Here is a 20,148-nt window from a genome sequence, read left to right as displayed (position 1 = left end):
AGAGCTGCACGATGGAGTAAAGCACAAGAAAGCCTGAGGGACTGGTGGACAGTCCACAGACCCAGGATCTGTGACAGAAAGAAGATTTCAAAGAACTGAAGTTAAGTGAACAGAGACCAAGGTATGGTTCAGAAGAATTCAAGAAAAATGGAACCATGTGCTCAGAGTCAAAGTATAATTGCATTTAACTGGATTTAAAAGAGGAAGCAAATCTTCAAAGGTATCCAGAAAGTTTGAAGTAATTTTAATAATCTGAGATTTGGAAGTTGAAGGTATTGTGGTCCTTTGAAACAATGCAAACCAGTCGAAGCAGAGAAAACCAAAAGGTGTTGGTCCAAAATCCTGGCAAGGACGTAACAGCTAAAAGTTGAGCAGAAAGTCTGGTCAAACAGGTCTTTTGGAAAAGGTGAACTGGATTTTGGAGTACAGATCGTTAAGTGAATGTTAAGTTAAATACCCACTGACACTGTCTACACTTCGCCCGCCTCAGAAAAGCAGCCAGCATAATTAAGGATTTCTTACATGTTGCATGTCTGTCATTTATTTTGACTATCTTCTCTCTGAGCTGCAAACCATACAAAACACAAGCTACAACTCTCAGCAAACACCTTGGCTGGGATTCTCCCAAAAAATTTCTAAGTGTTGAGTTTGATTAAAAACACGAGTAACTCCCACGGATTTTTTTCAGCAGGATTTTCAAAATGAATCTCCCACACTTTGAGCATGGCAGAGTGCCTCAGGGAGATTCACTCTAAAATAGGCAGGGCCTATTCCTTCTGAGAAGTCGGCAGCGTAGCTGGCATGCACATGCGCTGATCTGTCATAGCAGAGATCGGCCAGCGATTGGGAGTCCACTGCTGGACTCCCAATCGCTGGCCAGCTCAATCAGCTCTGTGACCCCACATCACTGTCCCTCGACCCCCCCCCCCCCCAAACTTCCATCCCGATCACTAGCCTCCTGGACCTCTCTGGACCAGCACCAATGTACCCCCTACTCGCCAGCCCTGTTCTCCTCTACCCACAAACCTGGTGGCAGTGCCAACCCTCACTCCACCCCAATGCCCAGCCCCAATCAGCCTCTTCCTTCCCCTCTCTCTGCCTACTGATCCCAAGTTCAGAATGACAGTGGAACCCCCAACTCCCACTGATATCCTCTCAAAAGGCCTTGCTTCTCTGGCCCCACTCAATGGCATTGCCATCCGTTGAGCAGCACCAAGAGGCTAGGCTGGCACTGCCAAAGGAGCACCCCTTTACCTCCCATGGCCTCCTTTCATTCCTGCAGGGTTGGGTCACCAGCTCCTGGAGCTGTTGTGAATCTGCTGGAGTGAGCAACTCCTGGGGACGGGGGCGTGGGGTTACTAGCGGGCCTGGAGACTTCAGTCCCTGAGCCCTCTAATAATGTTAAAATCAGAATTTAAATATCTAAATCAGCTCTGCTTTCCAGTGCTGATCTGATGACGCCAGGAATCCTGGCCCCGGAGATGCGTGGAGGCCGTGGCACCCAATAGGGAGTGCACTTAATGGCCTCTGCTAATGTCTCCCAGCTCACTGCACTGATCTAGCAGCACAGCAGGCTGGGAGAATTGTTCCCCTTAATAAATTCAGACCAAGAATACCCCTAAACTAACATATTTCTATGACAACATGGCATGCCCTGCGATGTCCTCAAACTGATCTTTAGGTTAATTTTCCCTCAGTTACAATTTCTTTTTTGGTTTGATGAACTAAATGGGCTTTTATAACTGTTCAGAATTTACTGAATGCTTTTAAGCTAGTTTAGCTCTGGCTTCCAAAATTAAAAATAAATCTCTCAGGATGGTACTTATTGAAAGCATTGCAGACATGACATCACCAGTTCTTTAGTAAATTAAGCCCAGCGGCTCTTCTATAGCTCTCTCTATTCTGACTTTATTAAACAAACGTGGATCAATCATCTTTTGAACTGCAATTTCTTAGGATGTTTGGGGAATTTCCAAAACCCAACATTTTAATTATCTTTTTGTTGCAACTTTAATCTTCCCTGAATTAAAAAACTTTTTAGAAGATTAACATAAATGCGATATTTACAAAATTATTCCTCATTCCATGAGGCCTAATCGTGTTTTGCAACCTTGGTAACGTTTTACCATATGTCTTCTGCAAATCCAAATACATTCTCCCTTATCTATCCTGCTCATTAGAAAATAAGTTTTGTAAAGGTCTTTTGATAAATCTATGAAATCCTTTTTTGTGACCCTATGCACTATGTTAGCAGTCTGTGGATATTGCAGCACTTGAGATACAGGATGTTCTGCTGCTCATCACATTTATTCCCACATAATAACAAGGATGGGAGTCTCAAGTATTTTGGGAGATCATTGCAGTCAGGATCAATGCAGTCAGCCAGCAAGTGCCCCAGATGAGTGGCAAAGACTGAAAGGGACAGGACTAGGTCCCATTTAAAAGAAAGCAAAGAAATGGGCTTCAAGTTAAAAGGGCTACAAGAATTGGAGTTTAAGTGAAATGTGCCCAAGAGAAGAACTGAAGATGAAAGGTGGCAGTTGAACAGTGAATCAGTACTCCTGGCTGTTGTGACAAAGGGTCTCTCTTTTGGAGCAATGCTGTTCTGCTTGGCTTGAGCAAAGATCTGAAATTTTTATTTGCAAATTAATGCTCATGTACTTAAAAATCCAGGTGAGTCTAAACTTAGAAGGTGAGATTGAAACCCTCAGATAAAACTGTGCTTTTAAGAAATGTATTTGAGTCATGTATCTTGTGCAGGATTTATGTTAGCAGCTTTTTTGTATTATTGGTGCCATTCTGTCCAAAACCAGCATTCTGTATTGTTCCTGTAGCAGCATAGTTGTTCCTAATTGATCGAATGGTTGTTTTAATTTGAACTAATGCTGTTCTTATTGTTTCCCTGGAGTTTTGCAGAATAGGGTGACTGATAGGGAACAAATCATTGTGACTGGGTACAGCCAGATTTGCACAAAGAACTTAAGCTTAATTTTTTTTGGGAACTGTGGAAAGTAGCAGCTGAGGCTCCAAAATCTGGGAATCTGCCAGAGACTAGGTTTATTTCTGCTGTTCAAGGATATACCCTTCTCTGAAATTGCTGTACAAGGGTCAGAAGACTTGTGTCTGTCTGAATCTCCCTTGCCAATAAAAGGCAACATTCCACTAGCCTTCCTAATTACTTGCTGTACCTACATGCTAATTTGTGATTCATGCACAAGGACACAGCTCTCTGTCCTGTAGCACCTGAAATCTCTTTCCATTTAAATAATGTTCTGTTTCAGCCAAAGTGGACAAGCTCATACTTTGCTACATTATATCCCATCTGACAAACACTTGCCCACTCAACCAATTTGTGTATATTCCATCCAACTTGTTTTCCTAATTATCTTTATACCATCAGTAAATCTGACAATATAACTGAATGCCTTAATCCAAGTCATTAACACAGACATACTTGAGGCCCCAGACTGTGTGCCTGCAGCACTCCACCAATTCACCATTTATCCTGAAGGATCTTCCTTAATAGTTAACCAATCCTCTATCCACACTAATATATCACTGCCAATACCAAAAGGTCTTTTCCTGCATAGTAATCTTTTATATGGCATCATATCAAATGCTTCTTGGAAAACCAAGTGCATAACATCTAGTGATTGTCGTTTAGTTACCCTGCTTGTTTCATCCTCAAAGAACTCAATAAAATTAAACACTTTTCCTTTTACAAAATACTATTAAGTCCGCTTGATAGTGTTATGATTTTTCTAAAATGTCCTACTACTAATAATTTTTGCAGCATTGTACATCATCTTTCACTTTTATATCAACTCCATTTAATTACAGATGGATCCTTCTTGTAGCATCTTTTTTGAAAAACTTGAGTTATGAAATATATAGGGAATAAATACCACTCAATCTACCAGTTTACCTTTCTGCACTCCATTTGAGCCAACTGTTTACATAAAGACAATAGTGAAGGGAAAATACTAGTTTCAGATTCAACATTTTCACCCTCAAACTGAATACTAAATTCTATCACGTTTTACTCAGCCTTGTTTAGAGCAATGGTTCCCAACTGCAGTGCCATTATATCGTAAAGCTTATGAATGTGGCTCTACCTAGTCACAATATGTTCCCTGTGGGTTTTAAACTGTGCGTTGCAGGACCAGAGGGGAAAAAAAAACCTAGGACTGGGAGTGTGGTTCTGAGAACAGGGAGAGGGAGGAATGGAGGTGTGGCAGACATGGCGTAGGATTCAGGAGAGCAGTGAGTATATAATTATGTTTTCATAAGAGAGCCACTGATTCTCATCTACCTGTGAGCTTTTGATGCAAAAGTTGCAGGCTTTTTGTAGTTGTTGAGAACTATAACATTTTGATTTTCTCTCTCTGGTTCCTTTCTGTAATTCACCATCCAGCTGCGGTCTCTTGTTTGGAAGTGGAAACTGGCTCCTGCACAACGTGATTGACAGGTAACTGGAACTGTGTGGACTCCAGATTTTAGTCTTCTTGTGAGGGGTGCACCTGGCATTACTGTTGAATGGGTTAGCTCTAGTTTTAGGATTCCTCCTACTCACACTAGCTAGTGTAGCCTCAAGGTGGGCACCTGCTCCCCCCCCGCTCCCCGGCCCCCAGTTCTGTGGAGCTGAGTTGCAGCTGTTGCCTTGTTTGCATTGGACACAAATAGGATTTTCTACCACTCCTGCCCTAATATCCAATTCCTGGGGACCTGGATTAGATTCTCATTATGGAGGGCTTGAAATCTCAAGCTTTACATGAGGAACAAGAAGAAATTGATTATGGATAGGAGCTCAGATTCTTCAATAAGCAGGATAGACAGCATCATTCCTTCTAAAAACAAAGCGTTCCAACTAAAAGATAAGCTTAGGAATGTTAAATTCAGGTATGCACGATTATATGTGTGTTTGTGTGTGTCTGTCTGTGTGTATATAGATCCTGATCTGGGCACAACGTCAAGACTTTTGCGGTTTTCATTTGTTATGTTTGATTAACAGCTGTGCAGTCCTGCAGAGACTAATTCAATAAGAAGTCTCACAACACCAGGTTAAAGTCCAACCAGTTTATTTGATAGTAAACCCACAAGCTTTTGGGGTTTGCCCCTTCATCAGGTGAGTGGCAAGTTCTGGTCTCAACCAGAGCATATAAAAGGCACACACAGTTTACAGAATACCGATTAGAATGCAAGTCTTTACGGCTAACCTGCTATTCAAGATGCAGAAAATGTGAGTGGAGATAGCATTAGGCATAGGTTAAAGAGGCGTGTATTGTCTCCAGACAGGACAGTGAATAAGTGAGATGTTGCAAGTTCAGGCAAGTCACGGGAGTTAGATAGTGTGACATGAATCCAAGATCCCAGTTGAGGCCATCCTCCTGTGTACAGAACTTGGCTATCAGTCTCTGCTCAGCAACTCTGCTGTTGTGTGTCATGAAGGCCACCTTGGAGAACGCTTACCTGAAGATCAGAGGCCAAATGCCTTTGACCTGGTGTCTTATAACACCAGGTTAAAAATGTTTACTACCAAATAAACCTATTGGACTTTAACCTGGTGTTGAGACTTCTGACTGTTTACTACATTCAGGCAGGGACTACATGGGGCTTGGAGATTGTTTTCAATTTAAGTTTCAAACCACTGAAACCAATTAATTTATTTACATTTTGAATAGAAATATTGTATTTTACATGAAATGATAATAATGCTTCCACTGAAACTTCTTAAACTAATGAAAATTGCATTATATGGCACCTTGGGGTGCTTTCAGGAAGAGCTCACGAATATCAGAGGTGGGCCTCAAGTTTTTTTAAAGTATAAGGTGGGCCAACAGAGATAGAATGTTGGGAACCACTGGCCTACAGTATCCTTTACTATGAGATCAATTAATCCTGTCTCATTGCATGTTACCAGATCTAAAATAGCTTGCTGCCCGATTGGTTCCAGAATATATTATTCGAAGAAACTTCCCTAAATACAGTCAACGAACTTATCCTCCAGGTAACCTCTACCAATTAATTTGTTCGATAGGATCAAAATCTCCCACAATTATTGCTTACAAGCCTCCGTTATACCTCACTTTCTCTTCCTTCTGCAATGTCAAATACCTTGGAATATTCAGGTCTCAACTGATTATTTTGCAAATGTGGGTAATGACGAGCATATCATACTCATTTTTCTACTTGCACTATCAATTCATCTGTTTTGATGCAAATGCTCTGTGTATTCAGATAAAGGTTTTAATCCAGTGATTATTACCCATCTGATTAAACATTTCTAGTACTAAAATTGCAATAATTATAAACATTTTCCTCATTGTGTAACCTAATCCAAGCTCCAGCCTATAGAGGCCTATCAAGTCTGCACCAACTCTCCTACCCAGGCCATGACCACCCCACCTCCACCCCCCACCCCATTCCTGTAAGAAGGGAATTGCAGGACTAAGTGCCTTTGATTTGGGTTCTCTGCCTGAAAAATTCCTAGTTTTTCCATGTGAACTGTAACAGATAACCAGATAAATCAAGAAAGGATTCTGCTGGAAGCTGAGAAAATGCTCATCAACTAAACACATTCTACATAGCACAAGACCACCAAAGATATTTACCTACCAGTGAGTGCAAGCATTAAACCTGTTAGCAGCAATTTAAAAAAATTAACACCGCCAAGCTAACAAATTATGTTTCCTGATGCCCCAAATTAATCCTTGGGTAGGAACATGTCAGCTAGCACTTATATTAAATGCATGCTATTAAAGGGTTGTAAATGAAATTTTCCCACTCTTAAGGCATGCCATCTCTCCCTTTGGACGAGAAACCACCAGGTCACAACAATATTTGTAATTTGGTTGCAAATCCAGGCTGTAGGTTATTAAGCCACATCTAGTTCTGTTTTACAGGGAGCTTTAAATTCCAAAGGCAGTGGAATCTTCAAGAATACACTGGCACATGACCCTTCCTTATCTTCTTCATTCAGAACTGGTGCTTACTATAACTGTGGCTCATCACTAATGTTTCCAAAGCTATGGCCTGATCTGTCAGCTGAGGCAAATGTAAAAAGAACAAAGCACTATTCAAAGAATGAGCTCTCCTTATGCTCAATACTTTTATCTTCAAAAATACCAAACCCTCTGGCAAGTCTTTGGGATCTTGTTCTATGCTAATTGTCTGCCACACAATCATAACTGCAGTAACTACACTTCAAACATAATTCTTTGACATTTTGGGGCATATTGAGGATGTGATGAGGCAATTTATGAAGTAACTACCTGCCACCCCAACATATATGATACAACTGACATTGTAATATATGCCTGGAAGGTGACTTCATTATGAAATAAACTTAGGTCAAATTTACATAAGCAGCAATTTCACATTCTTATTTGCAAATGCTAATAAACGTTGTTTCTGTCCACATTGTAATATTGTAAACACACAGACTTCATTTCCTGACTGATATGAATAATTTGAATAAATATCGTATGTTTGAGATTGCTCTTCGATTCTGAAAATGATCAAGCAAAACCTCCTGATATATCAAACACTGACCTCACTGGCATACCGAGTAGCATTCTTGCTTCTGAGCCAGAAGCTCCAAGTTCAAGTCCCACTCCAGGACTTGATGATCAAGGAAGTTGTGTTTATAATGTGGGCAGTAAGTTAATCAACCTGTAAAATCCTTCCAAAATATGCGAATGGCAGGAGAGACTCCTGGTTAGCCATGCTTGATGCGGAGTGGCACCCCTCAAGTAAAAACAGCTATGGAATCAGATGAAAGTCTGCCTTTTGCACCACTAGGTGTGGGAAAAGAAACAACAATTTCATTCTATAAATGGACCCAATAAGACTGATGTCAGTATTATAAAAAGAACCTAGAAATTGTTGGTTATATTTATATCTCTTCTGTTGAATGCCAAAAGGAATTAAAGCTTTTGCCATATTTAAGTATAGCAAATCCCTTCTGCATCATGCAGATGTTGTATGTTCAAATCTTTGAAATGTAACATAACTGAGTTTTTCAGGTGTTTGAAACAATTTACTCAATTCCTCACTCATTAAAAACTGGTGTCAAGTAGTACAGCGATTTTTTTATTAAACAAAATGTTTTAATTAAATTATTCTTAATTTAATAAAAAATCCCTACAATTGTTAGGTTGGCACTGTGACAGCAAAAGCAATAAAATCATTTAACTAGGAATATCCAACAGGTCATTCTTAAAAAGATAGCACTATACAATATCCCAAAACAATTACAGGTACTTGGGCTAACACTTGGAGATTAATTAGATTATGCACAACATTTTATGAAATCTAAATCAAAAACAGAACTAAAATTCCAAATCAATGTTTAGACTTCAATATTTTGATTTACTTTAACAAAACAAAGTATAGAAGTAAGCAACACTCAAAATTTCTCCCAATAAAGTGCAATGATTCTGAAAAATCAAACTAAAAAGTGACTAGAATGTAATGAGAAGTCCAGTGCTACCTTAGCCTTCACAATTGATCTAAGTGATTTGAGAGAAATATTTCAATGAGTTGAGCCCAAAAAAAGTAATAATTCTTGAGCTATTGTACTGGATAAATGATAAGTTAGAAATGCATTTAGTTTTATGGAGTTAATATAATCAAGCAAATTGAGTGGAGATATTTCTAATATCAAGTTTACAACTGAAAGGTTGAATTGAATAGTTATTACTGAACTGCTATGCACAGTAGATTCTATGCAGAAACTCTGAATATCATTTCTAAAGAAGGTGTTTCAGGGATTACTTCACTTGGGATAGGAGGTTAAAGTGCTAATGATAATTCAAATATTCTACAATGTCCTAAAACTGGAAAATGTTGTCCCTTTCTGTACAACTTCAACTGATGCCAATTGATTTTAAATTATTCAAAGGCTAAATAGAGGAATACAATTTACATAAGGAATTTTAGCATTGGTAATTCTGAATCTAAAAATGCCAAGCTCATCATAACTAATTGAAATCACACTGGCATATTAAAGCGTCGCTTGAAATGAAAATTAAAAGCAAAAGCCCTCAACTGCTTTGTTGGTAAAGAAATTAAAGTTTTCTCCCTGGTATTTAGATTATAAACAGCAACAATTGATCAGAAAAATCACTTTCACTTCAAATTAGTTATAAAAGTATACCTGTTTGGTAGGACATAGGTAGTATGTAGATTCAAGTTCGTAATACTGCATGAACATTTGGTATAGTGCATGTAAAACAAGTTGAGGGAGGAATGTTCATGCAGTTTTGCATAGTTTAAAAAGTGTAATGTTTATTTGTGGAAAGAATCATATCTGAAGGTTTATTTTCTAAAGTTAAATGCACCAAAGAAAATAAGATCTAAATACACGTTATTCAAGAGCTTCTACACAAAGCCATCCTGCAATAATCAGGCATATAAATAAGCCAAATGACAATTGAAAATCAACCATGATTAGCATGAACACATTTAGTTGCTGCTTTGGTTTTTTTTTAAAAACATTGTGCGTAATCCTATAAATAAAACTAAATCCTAAAACAAACAGTCCAACTGATCAAATAATTGATTCGCAGTTTACAATTCAGCACCATTAAAAAAGTTCATTACCTTTACCAGAAAATAGACACAACAGCATTATGTTTATGGAATTACAGGGTCACATTTTAATTCCTGAATCTTACATTGCCTCATTAATATCAACACATGTATACAAACAGTGTAAAATAACAGTTACAGTGGTGGTTATTCATCCATACAAAATAAACTTCTGTTTTATGGAAAAACTATACTTCATATCTACATGACAGACTGCCCATTTCTTTTTCAAAGAATGTTTAAGTTGAGCTACAAAACCTCCAAAATACCAAGGGATGCAGATGACCTCAAAAAAAAAGCTTTAAAAAGTTGTGATTTCAGTTTGTAACACACAGATTGCCAGTTGGCTATTTGGCTACAGCTGGTTTAACAACCTGCGTTAACCACTGTATTAAAAATGATCTAGAACACCATACTGTGCAATAAAAGCATCTGGAACCTAACTTGAGCCTTCTACTGTGCTTGAATCTTAACTACTTCTGCACAGAGACAACTGTGACCAACAGGGCAAAGGCAGACTAGTTAAAATTCATGTTTTGTTGTGACTTTCCATTAAACTCTCCAGCATTACCATCAGTCAGCTGTTAAAATTAGTGTTCCCTAAAAATAACTTGCCTAACAGTTATGAAATGTTAACCTGTAATACAATACCCAAAAATATACATAAAAATCAGATTGGGATATAATTTTATCTTTTAAGTGGCATGTTTGGCCTGGGGAACCGCCACAAAATACATTAGATGAGATAGAAGGAATAGTCTTGCTTGTGAACCACTCTTGTAGCAGTCACCAACACCAGCTTTTATAGACAGGCTTATGAAAAGTCTATCTGTAGTACAGTACCTGACTGAGGTGCATACTCTTCTGTGCTTTTCCAACCATTCACCATTTTGATTAGAAAATGCTTAACAGGCCCAATGGATGCCCAAAGATCCAGTGAACATGACGGCAATCTCATCATTATGGTCCCAGTGGTAGGTTGAGATTCTTTTACTCAGAAGCATATTGGCAGATTTCCTTTCCCCCCAATTTAAAACTTGGGATTGGAGGCAAACAAAACAAAAATAAGGATAAACACATGGGACAGCACCTAATTCATTCAGACTGCAAGGATTTCCAACTGATACTTTGTACGCCTATTCCAGTTTTTGTTTCCTGGCAAAAACTCCAAAACATCATTTTTGTGCAGCTCCTGCTCCCTTGCTCAAGCTTTCCCTAACCCGCCCCAAATCTGAACCTCTTCCCCATTTGGGAAACTGTTAATCAGGCTCCCAATTACTAACTGCTAGCCCTGCCAGCCTGATTGGCCGGTGTTCCTTTCCAAGTTTGTTCCAGAGAGATCCAGTTCCTCAGTGGCATGTTGCTGCCACATAGAACTCAAGCCCTCTAGTTGAAACATTGGCACACTGTTTGCTACTCCTTGTGTTGCATCTTTTGTATTCACATGAAGCAGCCATTCCTGATTCAGACCCTTAGCTTATGGAACAGTTGCACCATTGTACCAGACCCCGAAGTAAGCCGTTCCTTGCGTCAGTTATGAGCCTAATCGAGGTCGTTTTCTTGGTGATGCTTCTTCTTCCTCCTCCTCTTCCTCGTCATCAGGATAATCTACAAGCCCCACTAGACCTCCCTGAAGAAATTCAGGAAAAAAAATGTTTATATAAGTATGTAGTTTCCCTACTGACAAACATACAATTAAGTAGATAATTTACACCCAATTTAAATTTGAAAACAAAATTACAGCAACATCTAGGACATTTTTCACTATATTGGTTTAAACCTTTGTTTGAAACAGTTCAAGATTAAAAACAATACATTTTAACACTTTATTCAGATTTATTTTAACCCACAACCTTCATTCTATAGAAGAGCTCAAGGTTTGTTAACAAAATGGTTCCACCAAAAATTAGTTTATTGGAGACTTTGTTTAAATCTGATTATGAGTTCAAATCATTGCATCCTCCGAATGTAAACTGAAGATCTTGAATTTCAAAACCTAGAAGTAGTCAAAATTATACTTCAAAATATTAAAGATTCTGCAACAGATTGACTTGAACACAAGATAATCCAAACCTTTGTTGTCATTGCAGATGAACTGGTATGCTTTGAAGTAGAACTAGTGGAACTGGCTGGAGCTGTCTGAGCTGCCGTTGATTTACTGTTGGTGCCGTTTGTTCCATTTGCTGCCCCAGATGCACAGGTATGTGAAAATGTAAATTTGAAGCTGGGACTTGAAGAACGCTTTGGAAGGTTTTCCTTGTCCTCACTTTCTTTAGCTACAGAGGAAACATTTAAAGGTTCAGATTACACTAAATGACGGTGGTTATGAGTTAAACAATAATCTTAAGGCTCATATCTTAGCATCTACATTGAGAGTGGCACACTGTCAAGTCATGTTATCCTGCTTCCATGGCCATCTTGGAAATCACACAGTTATATGCAGAGGTTCAATCAGTGGCAGCCTATCAGTGAAAATGAAAAACCAGGATGCTTTCAAAATATTTAAAAAGCTTGCTACACACCAACTTCATATTGTAGCTGGAATAAAGCTGAAGCAATAGGTTAGCGAAATCAAAGTCCATTGGTTAAAGGGATGGTAGTAGCAGGGATCTATCGAGTGATAGAAGCAGTAATGATAAATGGTTGTTTTTCCAGACACAATGCAAGCAGTGTCCCCCAGATCACAATGCTTTTTCATATGTATTAACGATGACCACTTGCATGTAGGGAACACAAACATAACATTTGCAGATAATAAAACTTTAGCAAAGTGGAAAACAGCACGTTCCAGGATCTAAGAAATAGGAGCAAACCATTCAGCCCACTAGGTCTGCTCCACCATTTGATAAAATTATGGTTATCTGGCTGTGACTTTAATTCTATTTTTCTGCCAGCTCACCAAAACCTAGACTCAAATATTTCTGACTCAATCTTCACAGAGCTCTGTGGATGGAAATTCCAAAGACCTTCAGGAGAAATTTCTCCTAATCTCCATCTTAAATGGGAGACTTATTTTTAAATGATGCCTCATGGTTCTCAAGTTCCCCATGTGAGGAAACATCCTCCCAGCAACTACACTGCTGAGAATCTCACATGATTCATTATTATTTCTTATTCTGCTAAACTCCATTATTATAGCTCCAAACAGCTCAACTTTTCCCCACAAGACAATCCCTTTATCCTTGGAATCAGCCCAGAGAGCCTTCTCTCAGTTGCTTCCAATGCAAGTATATCCCTCACACATAAATAGAAAATGCTGGAAAATCTCAGCAGGTCTGGCAGCATCTATGGAGAGTGAACAGAGTTAATGCCGAGTCTGGATGGTCTTTCGTCAGAGTTGATGACAATAGAAAATAGGATGAGATTTTTACAGTTGTGCCGAGAAGATAAGAAACTTGTGGGTGCTGAGTGGAGTCAGCAGTAGGTTGAGATGGGATAGATTCCAGCATCTGCAGTAATTTGCTTTTATCCAAGTATATCCTACCTTCTTTTAGAAGGCTAAATCTATACAGTGCTCCAGTTGCGGTCTCACCAATTCCTGCACAGTTTAAACTTCCTTGCTTTTATAATAAACCCCTTACACAAAGAGCAATATTCCATTTTTTCCCCAATCACTTGTTATGCCTGCATGCCAACCTCTTCATGCCCAATGACAATCTGATTCCTGCAGCATTCTGCAATATCTTTCCATTTTAATAATATTGTTTTTCCATTCTTCCTGCCAAAGTGGACAATCTCACTTTTCTCACATTATATTCCATCTGCAAATGTTTTGCTCAAACTATCGAAAACCTTTTGAAGATTCTTTGTATCCTCCAACTTCTCCTTTGTATCAGCAGCAAATTTCACTACAGTATAGGTCAGTTCCTTCATCCAAGTCTTTAATATAGGTCATAAGTAATTGAGGGCCCAGTGCACACATGTAGCACTCCCCTAGTTAGTTTGCCCACCTGAAAATGACCCTTTATCTTTCCTGTTAGCTCCTTCCCTGCTAATATATCACTGCTAACAATATGATGTCTTGTGCTGTAATCTTTTCTGACATCTTATTCAATTACTTTGGAAATCCAAATGAACATAAGAACATAAGAACATAAGAAATAGGAGCAGGAGTAGGCCATCTGGCCCTTCGAGCCTGCCCCGCCATTCAATAAGATCATGGCTGATCTGTCGTGGCTCAGTTCCACTTTCCCGCCCTCTCCCCATAACCCTTAATCCCCTCTCTTATCAAAAACCCATCAACCCGCTTCTTAAAAATATTTAGCGAGGCAGCCTCCACCACTTCAACGGGCAGAGAATTCCAGAGATTCACCACCCTTTGAGTGAAGAAGTTCCTCCTCAACTCCGTTCTGAACCGCCCCCCCTTTATCTTGAGGCTGTGCCCCCTAGTCCTACTGTCTTTTTTGAGCGGGAAGAGTCTTTCCACCTCTATCCTATCCATCCCATTCATCATCTTATACGTCTCAATGAGATCTCCCCTCATTCTTCTAAACTCTAACGAGTACAAGCCTAGTTTATTCAGCCTCTCCTCATAGCTCAACCCCCTCAACAACTGCCACTAGTGGTTCCCTTTTACATACCCTGCTTGTTACATCCTCAAAGAATTCTAATAAATTCGTCAAACATGATTCACCTTTCACAAAGCCCTGTTGACTCTGTTTGATTGTATACAATTTTCTAAATGTTCTGTTACTACCTCATTACTAACAGGTTTTAATAGTTACCCGATGACACATTTGACTAACTGGCACATAGCTTCCTCCTTTTGTGTTTCCCTCCTTTACTAAATAGCACTGTTAGATTTGTGATTTCACAATCCACTGGGACCTTTCCAGAATCTAGGGAATTTTGGAAGATTACAGCCAATGCATCCACTATCATCACCTCCTTTAACACCCTATAACACAGGTCATCAGTTCCAGGGGACTGATGAAGACTCTAATTCCATTAACTTCCCAGGTACTTTTGGTCAAGTGACTGGTATTAAGTTCCTCCCTCTGTTTTGGCCCAGTTTTTCTACTATTTTTAGGATGCTTTATACTTCTGCTGTGAAAGACACAAAAGACAAAGACATTCAATGCCTCTGCCAAATCCTTGTTTCCTATTAATTCCCCCCATCTCACCCTCTAAGGTATTAACACTTACTGCAATAAATTTTTTTTTTATATACACTCATAGAAGCTTTTAACATGTGCTTCATACTTCTTGCCAGTTTTCTCTCACTCCAATTTATCATTCTTACTTTTTAGTCAAACATTTCTGGTTTTCTAAAATTTCCCCAATATTCCGAGTTACCATTAATCTTTGTAGCATTCTCAGAATCTAGTATAGAGGGGGTCATTCGGCCCATCGAGCCTGCACCGCCTCTGAGTATCTTACTCAGGCCCATCATCCCACCCTATCCCCATACATTTACCATGGCTAATCCATCTGATCTACACATCTTGGGAGACTAAGGGGCAATTTACTATGAACAATCTACTTAACCTGCATATCTTTGGACTGTAGGAGGAAGCCCACACAAACACAGGGTGAATCTCCACACAGGCTGGAATTGGACCTGAGTCCCTGGCACTCTGCAGCAGTACAGCTAACCACTGTGCCACTCTTATAATCTTTTCTTTCAATTTGAAACCATTCTCAACTTCCTCAATTAGTCACAGATTGCTATTCTTGTAACATCTTTTTTAATGGAAAATATCCTTGAGTTACAAAATATCTCCTTAAATGTCTGCCACTGCTTCTCCACTGTCTTATCTTTTAACCCATTTTCACATCCTACTTGAGCTAAATCTATCCACACGAGCTTAGATGGCAATTAGAGGATAGAACACTAGTTTCAGACCCAACTTCCTCACCCTCAAACTGAAACATGAATTCTCTCCAGTGATAATCACTCTTGCTTAGAGGATCCTTTACTACAACATCTTTAATCCTGTTAAATTATACACTGCCAAATCCAAAATAGCCTGTTTCTCGGTTTGTTCCAGAATGTGTTGTTCCAAGAATCCATCTTGAATACATTAACAAAGCCACTCACCTCCTTTTTCGCTCTACCTTCCCATAATGTCAAAAACCACTAAATATTTCAGTCCCAGTTATAGTCACGTTACAACCATGTTCTGTAATTGCTATCATAACATAGTCATTTACTTTTATTTGTGCCATCAATTCACTCTTTTTATTATAAATGCTGTACGCGTTCAGATAAAGAGTTTTTAATTCTGTCTTTTTACCATTTTTTCTGGTTCCAGAACCTTATTTGTTGGTGCATTCATATGACGTACACTCTTGTCCTTTCCCACCATACTCTGGTTACCTTTACCTACACTGCTACCCTGCGCTATTATCTTTCCAAACCTTCCCTCACATAAACCCCCCTTCCCTCCTGCTATTTTGAGGACAGACAGACAAAATTCAGCAGATGCATTGCAAGTAAAGCGGTGGTTGCAAACGCTGGACGCCATGAAGCGAAAGAACGAGGAAATATAAGCGGGTGCTTATACACTTAAATTGTACATGAAGCGGGGCTTCATATACTTAAATTGTTAATGGTGGCAAGGCATGTTGATAAAATTGTTCAAAAAGCATGAGGATCCTTGGTTTTAGAGGGCAGAGAACAAAAGTGACAGTTATAAATCGCTAGTCAGACCCCAGTTAGACAGCAGCATCTAATTCTGGGCACCACACTTTTGGAAGGACATCAAGGCCTCGGAGAGAGATTCATCAGAATAATACCAGTCATGAGTGACTTCAGTTATCACAGAAGCTATGATTGTTCTCCTGAATGCAGAAAAAGTATCAAAGAATTTAAGAGTTTTTCTGATAAAGTTTTGATCAAGTAAGAAGGAATGGTTTATATACTTGCAACTATGTCACTAGCCAGATGATACAGATTGAAGATGGTCCGCACAGGGACTGGAGCGGAGCCAAGGAAAAAGTTTGTGTAGCAAGCCATGATCTGGAAGCTAGTGCCTGAAAAGATTGGTGGAAACACATTCAAAACCTTCAAGTGCGCCAAACCAGGCATACTGGGCTGTAAGGCCTCCTTACAGAACTCCACTAAATAATAGCATGAATCAACATGACTAGCTGTCCCTTAAACTATTTATATTCTATCAGCGTATTGCAATATTTTCATTATACCTGATCCAAAAGACAAATGAATAAATGTCAATTCTAGGCTTCAAAGTACTTGAAGAAAACGTTTGCCAAACTAAAGATAAACTGAACATCTGAAGTACAGATAAGCAGAGGTTTAAATCAAACCCCACCAGGAAGGGTAAGAGTGAAGGGAAAACAAAACTTCGCAGTATTCTCTCCTGCAGCCCATTATATGATTCTATTTACAGATAACTTCACAAGTACAGTTTGTTTTAAAAAGGCTGCAATCTAACAGTTCACACAACCATTAACAGAAGACTCTTTTTTTAAATGTTGTTGTCAATTAATTATCCTGTAGATCCCGCGGAGAGCAGGTACTATTTCAGCAAGTTCAATTTAATTAAACATGCATTAATAGTTGCTCACTCAGATTAAAATTTCAAAAAGATGAAATACTAAACAGGCTATACTAAACTAAGTATACTGCGTAAATACAATTAAAATGAAATGCATCCTATCAAAAAGGTTAGGATGGCAGTGGTTTGTTTTTAAACACCAAATATAAAATTTTGAATATTAAAATATTCCATTGATTTTAAAGTGATTTAGTTTTGCCAATTATACTAATATTCCCAAAGAAATTTCCAGAAAATCAGATCCTCAAATCACAGTAAGATGATGCATTTTGGAAGTCAAGGCCATGCCAATGATTTAATGTCCAAAATTTACATGTATTTTGTTCAATTTTATAACTTAAGCATTTATGAATGTTGACAGGTTACCAAACACGTTCACAGCAAAATGGACAATTGCTATATTAAAACAATATTAGTTCAAAACTGAGGTCTTATTCTCTTCCAACTCAATACTGGTACATGAGCTAAATATTGATCACTAACATCACCCAAGATCAAAGCCGACTATCTGAAAACCAAGGTAACTCAAGTGCACATGGAAGCTGCTTGTGCATCACCCCCCTCTTGGCACTAAGAACATATTTAAACTCAAGCATAGCATAACTAGAATATACTGTTAAGTACTAAAAATTACCATACCCTTTTTAGTCTCCAGAAATTTCCCATAACTGTCTGGATAGTCATCCTCGGATTTGGATTTCTCTACATGTGGTACTAGAGCCTCTCCTTCTTCCTCCTCTTCATCCTCATTAAACCACATCTCTTCATCTTCCTCCAATGCTCGTGCATCTCTCCGGTACCGATTATTACGCAATATGGATGGTACGCTTAATTGAAAAACATCAAGTATTAGTCAGCAAATTCCACCAAAGCTGAAAAAAATGTTAACTGGAATGCTAAATGTCTTTTCAACTTCCAAACTGAGGTAGTTACATATTTATTTATAGACAGACATATTTACAATCACATCAGCTAACCTGAATTACGTAAACTGTCAAGCCCCAATTTTATTCCACGTATAATCCTTTCATCATTTTCTCCTTCTCCTTCCTCCTTGTTCCCTTTGCCAGAAGGTGCTGATCTTCATGGTGGCTTGGCTTTGTGGGTGGCTGCAGCCCTCCGACACATTGCCCAAGTCGTCATACTTCATGCATGAACCTAAACAGTGTGCGTTGGCAAACATTCTATTACAGGAGGCATCGGAGCCAAGCCCGATCCTTGGCTTACCTGATGTTGACAAACAAGTACTTTGTACCTTACATTCATAAGTAGATTTAGGAGCAGGAATTCTTGCTGGTTTGGCATGGAAGTCAATTGAAACATTCCAAAGTTGAGGCTGCTGAAATCAATTAACAATACAACTGGGAATCGGATACGGAACTTCCTGGTTTGCATGGATGGGTGCTACAAGACTGCATCTCTACCCAAAAAAATACCATAACCGCCAAGTTTGTTTTTAACTATTTCATACAATTTGTCAATCACAACATGTGCATAAAAAGTTTTTTTTAAACACATCAAGTAACAGCATTAACCAAATACATACCAACTCTTCACTTTCTTGGGAAAATTACATTAGCATGCTGAAATATATTATGTACATTTTTTCTACTGGATTACTTCACTCTACATTGATAATAGTTTGGTTCAAATTTCAGTTCAGCGGCAGCTGTGGACCAGCACCTTGAATTCACACCCAGAAACAACTAACAGCAGAACAGTAGGTGCTGGGAGGGGTTATATAAACACTGCAATGCCACAAACTAAGCAAACCCAAATGAGAAAGATTATAAAGTTTTAGCTTAGCTCAGCTTTAGAAGCTGCATTTTCCCTGATCAAGAAAGAAAATTTTCTGCAAGGTAATAGATTCTCTATCAAACTAGTTCTATAACCATTGTCCTTTGTCAGTATAATAACAAAAGCCAATTAATATGAGTTGGTGGGTGAAGGGCAAGGGCGGCAAGTCCAGGGAACCCTGAATGTCAAGGGATATCGAGGGTTTGATTAAAAAAAAACCGGAAACATAGGGTAGATATAGAGCATTAAGAATGGGGAGGTCCTAGTGTGTGTAGGGGTGCTTCAAAATAGGAGGGCAAAGAGGGGCCACAAAACATCATTGACAGCTAAGGTCAAGGAAACCCAAGGCATTTTAAGTATATTCAAGGTGATAACCAGGGAAAGAGTGGGGTTCATCAGAGATCAAAGGAGCAATCTGTGCATACAGCCAGAGGACATGGGTGATGTCTTAAATTAATATTTTTCATCTGTATTAACGAAGAAGAAAGACATTGCAGCTGGAGATTACAGCTGGGCTGGTAAAGTTCTAGAGCACATTAAGATTGATAAGGAGATATTTGTTTCAGCAAGCATAAAGATGCGGAAATCTCCAGATCCTGATGACATGGATCCAAGGCTGAGGCAAGGGAGGAGACTGCAGGGATATTTAAAATTTTCACCGGCCACAGGTGAAGTGCTAGATGACTGGAGAACAGCTAACATGGTACCTTTATTCAAGGGCAGCAGCAATAAGCCACATAATTTCTGGCCAAATCAGTGGAAAAGCTTCTGAGGGACAGGATTGATCGACACTTGGAAAGACAGGGATTGATCAGGTAAAGTCAGCACAGATTTGTTGCTGAAAGATCCTGTCTAATGAATTTATCTGAGCTTTTTGAAAAGGTAACTAAATAAATGAGGGTAGTGCAGTTGATGTGGTTTACATGGGCTTCAGTAACTAAGACCTTTGACAAAGTCCCATGTGAAAGGCTGGTCCAAAAGTTGAGAGTTCGTGGGATCCAATTCAAGTTGGCAAACTGGATCCAAAATCAATTTAAGAGGAGGCAAAAGGTGATGGAAGAGAGCTACTTTTGTGGTTGAAAGTCTGTGACAAGCAGTGCACCACAGGTTTCAGTGCTATGACCCTTGCTGTTAGTTATATACATTAACAACTTGGATGTGAATATGGAAGGTATAATTAGTAAGTCTGCAGATGACATGAAGATTAGTGTTGTTGTTAGGAGGTTAGACTTAGGCTACA

The 20,148-nt window shown here is 38.9% G+C and overlaps 1 protein-coding gene across 2 annotated transcripts in view; it reads right to left on the bottom strand.

Moving 5' to 3' along the window:
• Positions 1–8,070: 8,070 nt before the first annotated feature.
• ppp4r3b (protein phosphatase 4, regulatory subunit 3B) overlaps positions 8,071–20,148 on the bottom strand; it is a 58,999-nt gene continuing 46,921 nt past the window's right edge. Inside the window, exons 14-16 of one of the 2 annotated variants that reach the window (XM_080200402.1) lie at positions 17,751–17,938; positions 11,665–11,867; positions 8,071–11,221 (exon numbers count right to left, since the gene is read on the bottom strand). In XM_080200402.1, the coding sequence (XP_080056528.1) occupies positions 11,126–11,221; positions 11,665–11,867; positions 17,751–17,938 (487 nt within the window). In that variant the 3' untranslated portion in view covers positions 8,071–11,125. The other variant, XM_080200404.1, reaches the window with a different exon arrangement.

Source organism: Carcharhinus amblyrhynchos, chromosome 12 (assembly GCF_965287045.1).
Source record: "Carcharhinus amblyrhynchos chromosome 12, sCarAmb.v2.hapA, whole genome shotgun sequence".
Lineage (NCBI taxonomy): Eukaryota > Metazoa > Chordata > Chondrichthyes > Carcharhiniformes > Carcharhinidae > Carcharhinus > Carcharhinus amblyrhynchos.
Note: the sequence above shows the minus strand (reverse complement) of the source record. Positions and strands in the feature narration are given on the sequence as shown.